This window comes from Neltuma alba, unplaced genomic scaffold, assembly GCF_004799145.2.
Source record: "Neltuma alba isolate B1F8T4 unplaced genomic scaffold, ASM479914v2 tig00012508_pilon, whole genome shotgun sequence".
Taxonomy (NCBI): domain Eukaryota; kingdom Viridiplantae; phylum Streptophyta; class Magnoliopsida; order Fabales; family Fabaceae; genus Neltuma; species Neltuma alba.
Genome location: NW_021636976.1, coordinates 553,751 through 567,156, shown reverse-complemented (window position 1 = coordinate 567,156; position 13,406 = coordinate 553,751). Strand labels below are relative to the sequence as shown.

Here is a 13,406-nt window from a genome sequence, read left to right as displayed (position 1 = left end):
TACGTTTTCAGGTTGGAAAGCTCCAGCTTGGATATTACTGTGCCAAATTGTGGGACAAGCTATCTACTGCCTCTCAAATTGTAAATAGCCACATAAATATACTGAATTAATGAGAAACATGTTAGATTTTATAAGATTTCAACCACGGATGGTACGACAAGTGTTCTAGCGATGACTAAAGTTGAAGTTTTTCCGATACATGACTTTGCTAAAGGCAATTACGTAAGCCACCAAATCCTGCAGTTAACATAATGTTCCAAATATTCTTGGAATGAACTCAGACTTTATTATTTCCCTTGGAAACTGCATCAAGCTGCACTCAGAATTTATTATTTCCAAACTTGAGCTGTTAAACTAAAATAGGATAGCAAAAGGGCATATACAAAGATACCATTGGAAAAAAAATTACAACACACCACCAGCTCAACAAATCAAACTCTACAATATCTAAAACTGGAAACCTTAGTCCGTCACAGGGTAACTGAAGCACACACCGGAAAAAGGAGGAAAAAAGGGTTACTTTGTGATTGTAAACAACTTGTCGGAAACAAGCCTCGTAGCTTTAGTGGAAGCATTTGCCGCTGGGTTTCTCTTTACTTGCGACGCAAGGTACCTTATTTTATAGTCCTCGTCCAGGTTATTCTTCAGATATTAGGGTAGTCAAATATAGCAAAGATCAACACTGTCAGATGCGCCAAAGATTACTAGTGCCCAGTATCCTCACCTATTATGCTACCATTTCCTCATATGCCTGGTAACTTCCCTCTCACCTCAGTCAGATTTAACAGGCTCGTATAAACAAATGCAAGTCAGTTGGTTTTTACATGTTGATGCTGCTCTCATTGTCATTTGCTTCGCATTGAATCTCAAAACATTTACTTTCAAGATTTTCAGTTACACAGTTCAGTATTGCGTCTTCCATCAGTTCTGCAAGAATGGCTTCACCCATTTCAAAACCAACTTGCTCGGCATCAAACTGAAGATCCATCCATGCTCCACTTCTTGCCATGTCTTTTCTAACAATTTGGTCCAAAGTATGTGGTGGGGATAGAGGAAGCAAATGCCAGCACACTCCTTCCCAGACTTTAAGAATAATATCTGGGGCCAGTCTTATGCTGCTAGGTTTTACAAATGATACACAAGGTGAGACCCCAAAGTAATACTGGCAAACCTCCATGAGAACTTCATTGACACAATCGAATAGGAGTTTCTGGTCATGGCATGGCTGGTTTGAGAGAACCTCTACCTGATCAGACAATGATTGATCTAATATCTGGTCTGAGGAAACACACCTCATCCACAACTGATCTCTACTGAAGCCAGAGGCATTGAGAATTGCTTTAATAAAGTCATATATCAACTTGTTTTCTTCAACACACTGTTTTTGTCTATCAATTTGATCCATTTTTAAACAGTCATGCTCTTCAAATTGAATTTGTAGCGGCTGTAATTGCCTTTTACCTGAAAATCATGTACGAATATCATGTCAACTTAAATTAAAATCAATGTGATTAATAAAATGGTATATGCTGACATGAATGTTTTAAGATGAATGGTAAGATTTTCCAAATCAGTTTCCAAACTTTTCAAGATGCAGGGAAAAGACAAGGACAGGAATATGAGGGCAAAAAAAAAAATCTCTTCACGCTACTCTAGATTTTGTCAAAATAACATGGGACATAGAGAACCCTAGCAACCAGCATGTGGCTTTCAATTTCTACTCGAGAGTTCAAGTATTGGAATTACTTTGATTCCAAAATCTAGTTTATGGAAAAGCAGCATAGAGAACATTTTTCTAAAGGTCCATCGTGGCTCCGATGCTTGATTACCTACCAAGTTGAAACCTGGTGCTTTCCGGGCTGATGTCATCCTCCGGGAATGGCATATCAAGAACAGATACAGGACTGGGCCGCCCAACTATTTCCGCACTGCTCTCTAGATCTTCAGAATTTTTAGGAGTAGAAGAGTGAATAGGAGATGGCGGTTGGTTCTCTACTGATACATCCTGTGAAAGAGAATGATATTTTAATATAATGTTACATTTGAGAGGGTATCATTTCCAAGAGATGTTTGGAGTCCTTTATTACTTATTTTGACCATACCCCCAAAATCAATGATCCAGATAAAAGTCCAACGAATCACAAGCATTTTTAGTAAAGATGACAGAGTGAACAACATAATGCTGATTAGATATCATATGAAACATCAAGAGACTGACCTGATTCAGACATTGAGACTGTCCTGCATCATCAAACAGTTCAGAAGAGATCTCACAAATTTGGACGTTTTCTGAATCCATTGGTTCAGAGGAAGAATCCAAAACATTTATTTCTTTAGGAGATTCTGCTTTACCTGCACAAAAACATTATTAAAGGCTAAACATCAAAGAATAAAAACATATGTTACAAACTACCAAGGTGTATTGTAACATCTATCACTGAAACCATATAGTTTGAACAAGGTACCTTCTGGAACTATCTCATCTCTATTAGGAAGAGAGGTTGGATCTGCTTTACCATCGTGAACAAGGTCATCTGTAGAAGTCAGCTCTAATTTAATGTCTTGTACTTTAATATCAGAGGAATCACTACAGATACTTGGCTGCTTCTTTGGACTGCTTGTTTCCTTCTCCAAATGACCCGTGAATGAGGATAGCCTGGGAGACAACAGTCTTGTTCGTGCAGTCACAAATTGATGCTCCCAGTCACGTCCAGGACTACCAAGGGGAGACAAACTGTACTCAGGAAGAGATAGAATTCTACCAAGGGTTTTGGAAACCTTCCTGCCAGAAAAGTCCATGTTCCCATCTTCATTGCCTACCATTTCACAGAGATGTTTCTTAGCCTCAGTGTATATATTAGAAACCCTTTGTTTTGGATAACTACCATTTTCATGCTCCATTACTGCTTCCGAGTCTCTCAACGTGCCATTCTTGTCTCCTTTCTTCTCAACAAAGGACGGTCTTGCAATTTTTTCAATGAAAAAATGATCTTTATTAGGAGATTTCATTCCAGAATTATCTTTGCCAATGGTTTTGTTTCCTTTCCCCTTATTTTGAGATTGAGCAGCAATTTTTTTGGGAATCTTTTCAGGGTTTCCATCTCTCTCCTTTCCCATCGCATGTTTTAATTTCTTTTTTATCTCTGTAAGAGAAAAATGTGAACCAACTCTCACAGAAGAACCTTCATAAGAATCAAAGGATGATGAAAGTTCGGTCACGGCTTGGGAATTGTGAAAGCCCATTGGTCCAGGTTTCAGAATAACAATCCTATTCGAAGACTCGGTATTCTCGTGTCCACCTGTTTGATCTTTAGCTCGAGACTTTACCATCTTCCTGAAGAAGCTGCGGTGCTTGTGGTTGACAGTCTGTCTACTCTGTTCCAAACTACCTGGCTCATTTTCAGACAAGTTGGAGTAGGTAATTGTACTGTGTTCTTTATCATCTGAAACCTGAGTATTGATCAACTCTTGAACATATTTTAACAGAAGTGAATTTGGATCTTGTAGAAGCCTCAAAAATAATTCCTTATCTGAACTTAAAATTTGAAGTGCATCCATAAATTCATGGGAGCAAAGGAATTTTCTAGCTTCCGCAAGATCTCTTCCATCAAATGTCATCTGATTGACAAATTCAAGGATTGCACGTCTTGCCTCATTTTCCGCAATAACACGCTTCTGGTTTGATTGTTCATTTACTTCACCACCACCAAGGTCATGCGCTACAGAAAAGGCACTTTTCAGATGACTAAAATCCTCCAATACCTTCTCTAAATCGAGATCACTTTTAGACAGCTTTCTTGAATGCTGACCATGTGAGAGTTCTGATTTCAAGGTTTTGTCCGAATTTAAATCATGGGAGCCCAGATCATAGCTCTTCTTGCGAGATTTCTTTTTTCTTCCAGGATCTATCTTCAAGGTGTCTTCATGGCATAATCTTGACTCTTTTGATTTTGCTTCTGCGTTAACCGCATCCTTGTCAATGAACATGTCTTCCTCCATGAGTTTGCTTACACTAGGCTTACCAGCTTCACAATGTTTGTCCAAATTGGTCAACATCTCTAACTTATTTTTTGAATGTCCAGAACCTGCAGGAAAAAAAAAATTATTGAAATTCAAATTATTCATTGAGTTCAGTTCCGCTGGACACCAAACTGCGCGCATTCTTAAAAGCAGAACCTATTTAAATAAAAATCTTCAGCTCAGAATTGTTTCAGAAAATTTGTTAAACATGCAGACATCAGTCATGGTGCAATCACTTCTGAAATTGAATGTGGCTCTAGGAAAGATGTGCAATACGGCACAAAGTTCCTAGCAAATAATACTTCACAGTTTCTTCACCAGTTCAGCACACGGGAAAAAAAAACATGTTAAAATAAAACTTGGAAAAAAAAATCTTAAATAGTTTTTTTTTTTTTTTTGTTAAAGGGCAAGATGAACTTGCTAAAGAAAAATCAGTACAACACAACAACTACATTTAAACCCTATCTAAACGTAGGCGATCAAAACATCCAGGATGGGGTTAAACATAGTTCATACCCAAGGAAGAAAAAGGGCGGAGTTCTTACCAAAAGCGTGCTTGCTGCCACGCCTTTTATCTGCAATTAACTTCTGAGCAGCACGACCATGGCGAAAATCAAACATACTAATAAAGCCCCACATGCAGCCTGACTGATCTTTCTCATACCTCATAGGACGTCTTTGGGACTTCTTTGCCATGATTATTAGGTACTGTTGACCTACCTTGTTCCCTCTTTTCCTCTTCCCTTTGCGCTTATTTCGCAAACGATCTTCCAAAACAGATCACCACTATGGTATTGGAAAACCTGGTTTCGTGAAGAAAATAATGAAGTAAATAAATGCAGTTGGAGATCATCAAAAACAGAATTAATACTCCTGCTAATGCCCCAAAGTCCAAAACTGCAGTTCATGAACAGCAACCTAACAATGGGGACCAAGTGAAGAAAAAAATGCAAGCATAGTGTTAAAAAAAAAAAAATTGACGGTAACAAATTCGGTGATCAACTCATGCAGAGGAATCGGCCATATCCGGACAAGATTTGAACTAAGTCAGTCAGCTGATCTTCTCAATCATTCATTAGCTCCTCGGAAATTTGGGTTTTTCAGGGAAAATGGTAGAAGAATGAACCAGACTAGGTGGTTACCTCTTAATCAGAAGAACAGAAGAATCATCGGAAAATAAAATTTCTGAATTGATAATGACCACTTAATCAGAGACTCTTTTTCTTCCTTATTTTGGCTCAAGTATGGTGAAGTAGTAGTAAAATAAGAAGACGCATATTTTAAGAGTTGGTCCACTTACAAAGCACCAAGGAATTCCAATTTTAGTTCCTCAAGCAAGCAAACGGTGTTGTAGCTTCCTTCGGAGGAGAAGGTATCAAAACCTTCTCTTTCATGCACATGCTTTTCACATTAGCTTAAGTTCTTCAATTCTCTGAGAAAGCTGAAAATTCCAGATAAACTTCAAAGAAAAGATCTACCAAAACCACTATATCGTCTTGGAGGCTTCAGCTTTTGTGATCGACAATGAGTTACAGATTCACAGCTAAGAAATTTTTCACCCTCTCTTTTGATATAAAAATCGAGAGTCTGAATTACAGCAAAAACTTGATACTCTAAAAAAGCTTGGCCTAACATGTCAAATCCAAATTCTGTTCAACTGAATCACTTCAATCACTGAAGAGGCATAGAGCATCCAAATTCCGTTGACTACCAATGTATCAGATGCAACTTTGTGATTATGTTCAAAAAGTAAACCCAGAATGCATCACTAATTATTTCCCAATGCCATTTCTCCAAGATATACAATACCCCCCAATTTATCACCGAACAGAGCCGTCAGGAAACTGCCATGTGAAGTGCCCAGATGACTATCGCTTTTTTGGATTGGTAATAAACTGGCAGCTAATTTTACCAGTAAAACAAGACTTTTTGCCAAAGGGTATCCTTTTCACAACCGAAAGGAGAGGGAAAATGGTTGCCTTGCACCGACCCAAATTGTTTTCTAACACGGAATTTCAGATACGGGCAGCCATTGAAGACTCAGAAAAGTTGAAGGAATAGAGAAAGAAAAGGAGAGATAGTGGGCGAAGAAAGGGAGGAAGCGAGGGAGAGTTTTGCAATGCCGACTACTGTAGGCCAGGTAGGGCTCACTGTGGCTAGACAATTCCGATTAAATTAAATTTTAATCGAACTCAGTGTATAAATTAATTAAATTGTCTGATCGATTTGATGAAAATCTTAAAATATTGATTCAATCTGATCGAATATTTAGATGTTTAGTTCAGGCGGATCAACTAACTCGTAATTTTATTTATTGAAAGTTTCAATTTCAATATCAGCCATGATTCGTGACTTTTTTATTTTTACACCTGCATGAGTCTTGACACGTTATTATGTTTGTACTTTGTAGTGTAGGTAAGGTTAATATATAATCATGCTCAAAATAAATTAGCTTGGGTTGAAGAAATGTTCAATTTTAAATTTTCTAAGAGATTTCATTGATTGCTTAGTTTAGATTGAAGAAATAATTAAACTTAGATTTTCTAAGAGATTTCATTGATTTAGACATAAAATATTTGATCACAATAATTTTTTTTTGGAAAAAAGTGTGCGAATTTCATCCAATAAGTTTCACTTATTTCTTCATCCTTTTTAACAGACCTTTTTTACCCTATGTTTGATATGAGAAAAACAAAAGAGATGATAGAAAAAGAAAAACTTTCATGAGTTTAATTTAAAAAATTAGAGAAGTGGAGTTTTAAAATTTTAACAAGGAGAAGATATAAGATAAAAGAACAATAAAATTTAAAAAAAAAATTTCTTCCGTATTCTTCCTTTCATTTCTGTCATTCCAAACGGACTTTTATACAAAAAATTATTTAATTCAAAAAATTTCCCAATAATAAATATATAATATCGGAAAGACATTGTTGTTTAGTTTAAAAAAGAAAGTATAAATTCTCAAAAAGTTGGAAAGCTGCCTTCCCTAAAATTTGCCAACCGTGTACGCTCTCGATTTCTAATTTTCTACCACATTTATTGTTTAGTTAGTTTTTTGGTTAGATGTTTCATAATTTAAATTTTTTATATCAGTCTAGAGGAGATAAAATGTGTCCCAGATACTTTTTTTTTTCCTGGGGGTCACAAGTCAAAAACACATTCAACAGCATAGGTTTGGATAATTTATATTTGTGAAATTAACCCAAAAAAAAAAACAGAGATTAAGCCCCGTGAACAATTATTGTAAGGAAAACCAAATTGAACCATCATTTCTGGTACATTGGCGTGTGATTTATTAGTCTGATTATATTGCAACTAATAGGGGTCACATAATTAATCTAGATTTGTTCAAATAAATTCACATACGCTCCTATAAATATATTTAAGTTCATGTAGGGCATGCACTAAAGTTGTACAGAGGAAATTTAGTCCCACTTGATGGCCATGTTGACTAGAAAAAAGTCATACAAAATCACTTCTCACTCTATGTCAAAAGTTGAGGGGGAAATTGCTAAATTGAGAAAATTGAAAGAATTTCCAAACCTTGTTTAATTTTAAAATAAACAATATTTTTCTATAAAATTAATTAATTTACCAGATGAATTCATCCCATTCATTTTTAGCCATTGCATATATATAAATATATAAATATATATATTCAATGAATATAAAGGAGTCACATATGATAAAAATATCTTTGGAGTGTAAAGTGGAGCACCCTTTATTGGGAGGACCAGAATTGCCTCCCACTCTTGGCACCATTATTGATTTACCTATCTGCAGGAGACAACTTCAACAACAAGTCATTTACCTTTTCTTTTCTTCCAATATGTAAAAGTTATGTTATGTGCCATTTTTATTTTTGAATAATTCATGTCTTTTTAAATTTTAATCAGTTGGGACAGTTATATGAGTGACATTTTGCTGCTTAACTATTTGAGAGAATCCAAACATTATTCAATAATCATTTGAATTAAATTGTTTATATGAATAATCTAAACTATCTATATTTAATTTAGGGGAGTTAAACCTGTTTTTTTCATTGTAAAAAATTTTAAAGTCCATAATTTAAATATCGGCTTATTATTATATCTATCTTATTCTTTTCAGACATAAGATAATTTGAAAAATAAAGTTGAAATTAAATTAATCCAGTCAGTTTTCAATTAATTATCCACCTCTGTCTGTAAAAGCAAGTTAATATTTTCCACAATCTGATAAATTGAAGGAGAGAAAAAGTTAGTATTTTTGCTTATTCTATAATGTTGTCTCATAACTTTTTTCTGCTTTATCAAAATATGCGATAAATGATGCATATATGTCTCACCTTTTGGTCACATATGGTGAATGGTAGGAAGTTAAAGGTAAATCCACAAGATCCAATGCCAATTATCACGTTTTCTTAGAGAGAGAGAGAGATTTACTTGATATATCAACGAAAAGGAAAAAATATTATTTAGTTAACTGATAAAATTAAAAAGAAATTATATTATATGCCCATGGGCCTATGTCAATTATGAGATGTTAATAATTAAAAACAAACACTTGTTTGCCCTAAAACATTCCTCGCTATGATAATAATGATGGCGTATATGGTTTTGAATTTTGAAATTTGCTTATTATGAAAAATATTGCTCAATCATGAGATAATATAAAGATGTTTGAATTAGGAACACAAGTAAAGTAATAATGTATGAGTTTTGTTTAATAAAATAATGGTACCTACTTTAGCTGCTACCAGGATTTGGTGCACCTAATGTTTTTTGGGTTTAGAAGAATATGGTTAATTAAAGACATCCTTAGTGGTTGTAACTATTGTCAAACAAAAGTAGGTCTGAATTTATTCACATGATGGTAGCAGTATTTATTATCAAGTTAAGGGGCGAAAGAAGCAGCATTTATTGGCGAAGGGAAATTCTCAAATACACTTGTGAGTGTTTAAATGCAAATGATTTTATAGGTCAAGACAAAAAACAAAAAAAAAGATAGGTCTACTTAAAGGGTCATAGATGAGGAAACCCATGTCATTAAATCTATAGGAGCATGCATGTGAAAAGCAGTTAGAAATTAGAATTAAGCCTATCAAATACTAGCCCCGGTGAACATAGTCGTGTGATCTTGAGAAAATATTTTTATTTTATTTATAAATCATATCAGCAAATTTTGTCTGTATATGAAAGTGTAATTTTATTCTTCACTAATTACTGCACAGACTGTTATTTTATTGAAATATATATTAAATAAAGATAAAATTGAAAAGTTATTAAAGTTGAAGACAAAATTCATAAGAGTTAAGATTTTTTTTCTTACTTATAATAACATGCTGAAAATAATTTATAAATAAGATAAGAGTGTAGTATATGCAGGTTTATTGTCCATCTCTTTGCCCTCCCTCCAGCCTAGATAAGTTTAAAAAAAAATCATATTTATACTATTCGACATTTTAATCAATCATATTAAATAAGTACTTAGTATATAGTACTCTATATGAATCCCAATTCAAATCTTCACGGTGCAATGCAAAGAACATTTCAATTATTAGGCAGCAGGTGATGGGAAGTTCGAAGGAAATAGATGGAGGAACTTTTATTATATGCAATACTCCTCCGATCCTAAATATAAGACTCTTATATAAGTAGTATTTAATTTTCATGGCCACACACACATACGCACGCGCGTTAGTATATGTGATTGGGAGCTATTGGGAGCAGAAAAAATAAGATTGGGCAAATTAAATCAAGTTTCAAGAAAGAGAAATAGTTACTAAAAGATCCCAATAACAGTCTAAACAGACAAGTTTTAGAATAGAAAATGATAACCTTTGAGACTTGTTTTGTACTCCCTCCGTTCCTTATTATAAGAGACGAATAACCAAATTACATTGATAAAAAAAACAGTTAAAATTAGTTAAGAACAATCAATGTGTAAAAAGTATAATTTTTTTTCAAAGATACCCTCATTAATAAGGAGAGAGAACATGAAAGAGAAAAATGGTACTCCCTCCGTTCCTTATATAAGAGACATTTGATGCTTATGGCATGTTCCTATATATAAGAGACACTTACAAGTTGTCTCTACTTTTTGTGTTGATTTACTATTTTACCCATATTTATTATCTCCAACTCACACTCTCTCTCCCTCCCACTTCTCTTTCTTTGAATAATTTAATTTTTCTCTCTCATACTCTCTCTCCTTATTAATGAGGGTATTTTTGGAAAAAAATTATACTTTTTACACATTAATTGTTCTTAACTAATTTAACTGTTTTTTGATCAACGTATTTCGGTTATTTGTCTCTTATAATAAGGAACGGAGGGAGTAAATTATTAAAAGAAAGAGAAGTAGGAAGGAGAGAGAGTGTGAGTTTGAGACAATAAATATGGGTAAAATAGGAAATCAGCACAAAAAAGTAGAAACAACTTTTAAGTGTCTCTTATATATAGGAACATGCCATAAGCATCAAATGTCTCTTATAATAAGGAACGGAGGGAGTAATTTTTTTTCCTTTATTGAGATCTCATTGTAATTTTCTTAAGAAGATTGAGCCTTCAATTTCCTGACCAAGAGATATATATTTTGTTGTTTCTCTCTGGCCAGTGACAAAATATATGTATATATATTTGTACATATTCTGCTGCCCATAGTTTTATACATGTCACTTATCACAAAGCCGTGAGGCATATGCAAGGAAAATAAAGTAATGATCAATAAGAACAAGAGGCAATAAATTCTGTGTCTTTGCATATTTTGTTGTTTGCTTTGGACGAACTTGTATATGTTGTTGTTGACTTGTATCGATATCAATGTTATGGGAATCTCTTGAACCCATCGACAAAGTCTCTTTCTCCCCTGGCAACATATATATATATATCCAAATTAAGTATTCGGGACCACACATATGGAATCTAATGCTCCCCATGGTTCTTATTAATTAATTAATGAAGATTATTTATAAGACCCAAATAAAAATAAATAAAAAAATATATCTCTAGAATTTTACTTGTTATTAATAATTAATTCGATAACTATTTTTAGAATCATTGAAAAGGATTTCAGTTTTTAAATTATTAAATATGATGAAAATAAGTGCTCAAATAGTGTTTCATCTTGTTAGATAATTAATTTATAAATATTTTAAAAAATTAGTTATTTATAATAAACATATGTTGTTTTCTCTAAAATGCCAGTATTAATAATTATCAACATTGATGAAAATCCCTTTTCATATGATTAAGTAACATGAAAACAAACAATACTTTAACTAACTCGTCTATAATTTGAGAAGGGAAGGAAGGAAAGTATAGGTTCTTATTAATTAAGTAATGAAGATTATTTATAAGCGCCAGATAAAAAAATTAAATATAAACACATCTCTAGAATTTTACTTGTTATTAATAATTAATTCGATAACTATTTTTAGAATCATTGCAAAGAATTTCAGTTTTTAAATTATTAAATATGATGAAGATAAATTATGAGTGCTTAAATAATGTTTCCTCTTCTTGCAAATATAAAAGTTAGATAATTAATTTATAAATATTTAAAAAAATTAGTTATTTATAATAAACATGTATTGTTTTTTATAAAATGCCACTATAAATAATTATCAACATTGATGAAAATCCCTTTTCATATGATTAAGTAACATCAAAACAAACAATACTTTAACTAAATCGCATTTGGAGGATGGAAGGAAGGAAAGTATATGTTTAACTTGTGGTCAAAGTGATCACAAAGGATATGGCATATGGGAAACAAAGGAAGAAGAAAGTGTAATATGCTTTTGGAAGGCTTCAAGTGAAAGCCAAGATGCGTAAGGGAGTGAGTCCCTAAACCCTAATAATTAGAATCACTCACTTTTGAAGCCAAATGCCACTCATCTCTGATCTCTTTATTCCTTTTCACTCACAACATCTCATCACTCTTCCATCTCAAGCAACACTCCATTTAATTTGTATCTCTCTTGTGCTGTCACTGCTGGTTTATTTTCAATTATTTAACCGCCTTTGAAAATGACCCCCTTCCATCCTTCATCATGGCCTTCTGTATATCTTTTTTCAATTAGCCTTTTGATTTTTAGGACAATTGAAGGAAAATCCTCCGTTAAAAATTTTATTGATAAGAGAAAGATTGATAAATTTTCATACACATACAAATTACCAATATTCTTTGTACCCTTTGAGTGCTTGCATTCTGATTTAGGTCATTTTCACTAATAATGTTTTTAACAACAGATTGCCCCCCCAATTTTCCCTGATTTCTTTCCTAATTTTCTTCTCAAGAAACGCATGCATTTCAATACATGTGGGTTTGAAGGTGCATAAAACAAATAATGTCTGCGTGGTATTAGAAAATGGAAGGAGCAGACAATATTGGAACGTACAACTGGTGATGAAAAGAAAGGTCTTCCCTTAATTTGTCAAATCAATTAATGTACTTTGGGGAACCTCTTGGTGACGTTGGTCCATGCTCCCTCCATCTTATTAAGCTGGTAGTTGCCCTGTCAAAACATGACATCTTCTTTACATTCCTGTTCTCTGTATATTTTCCCAATATATGATCATGAAACTCCATCAATATGAACGTGGAAAATATAATGAATACAAAATTACAGTTATGACTTATGACTTGGTTTGATTTGACCCTTTGTGTTTGGTTTTGACAGCTAATTGATGCAGGTTGAAAATCAACCACATGTCTAGGTCGTTGAGGTTTGGATTCTAGCTATGATAGAGGGTTGGGTGATGTTTATGAAATTATTATGAAAAGGATAAGGAGCTACAATTCTTCAAGTTTCTGAAACATCGCGATGAAGTTTTGTTAATTTCTAAGCATTTTGTAATAATAAGAAACCTGTGATTGAATTAACTTCACATTTTCACCATATTCTATAATATATTATTTTTTATTCTAATTATAACGATCTTATCTATAAATTATAAATGATATTTTATAACTGGAATCATAAGCAGTACGCAAGAGAGAGAAAGAGACGATTGTCAATTTGTAGCAGTCCTAGCATAGAAAGACAACGAAGAGATGTCGACAAAAGTGGATAAAACAAAGGAATTGGACACTAAACAACAATTTAGTAGGTCTTGGATCATTGTAAGAGTAGAAAAATGTGAAGAATCTCTGAGTTTTATCCAACTACATCTTTTGGCCTCGTGACCTACCCTTGAAAATTATGATAATATTTACCATCGAAATAAAAAAAACATTATAAGCATTTTTTTTTTTGCTTTGTGGCTTGGCAGCTAGTACACATAAGCCTGTCTTTCTAATTAGTTTTTCACCCCTTAAATTACTATATTATTTATTATTCTTAGGATACCATTAACGATTAAGAAAACACGGAAAGAATCATATATATATATATATATATA

At 33.3% G+C, this 13,406-nt stretch overlaps 1 protein-coding gene across 1 annotated transcript; it reads right to left on the bottom strand.

The window, feature by feature from the left end:
* Positions 1-266: 266 nt before the first annotated feature.
* LOC114727817 (uncharacterized) lies at positions 267-6,132 on the bottom strand. The gene is made up of 6 exons (XM_028914574.1): positions 5,321-6,132; positions 4,566-4,823; positions 2,466-4,085; positions 2,219-2,352; positions 1,834-2,005; positions 267-1,461 (listed from the first exon to the last, which is right to left on the bottom strand). Exons 2-6 carry the CDS (start codon positions 4,714-4,716, stop codon positions 821-823), a joined length of 2,718 nt encoding a protein of 905 aa, XP_028770407.1. The 5' UTR covers positions 4,717-4,823; positions 5,321-6,132; the 3' UTR covers positions 267-820.
* Between the last annotated feature and the right edge of the window lie 7,274 nt (positions 6,133-13,406).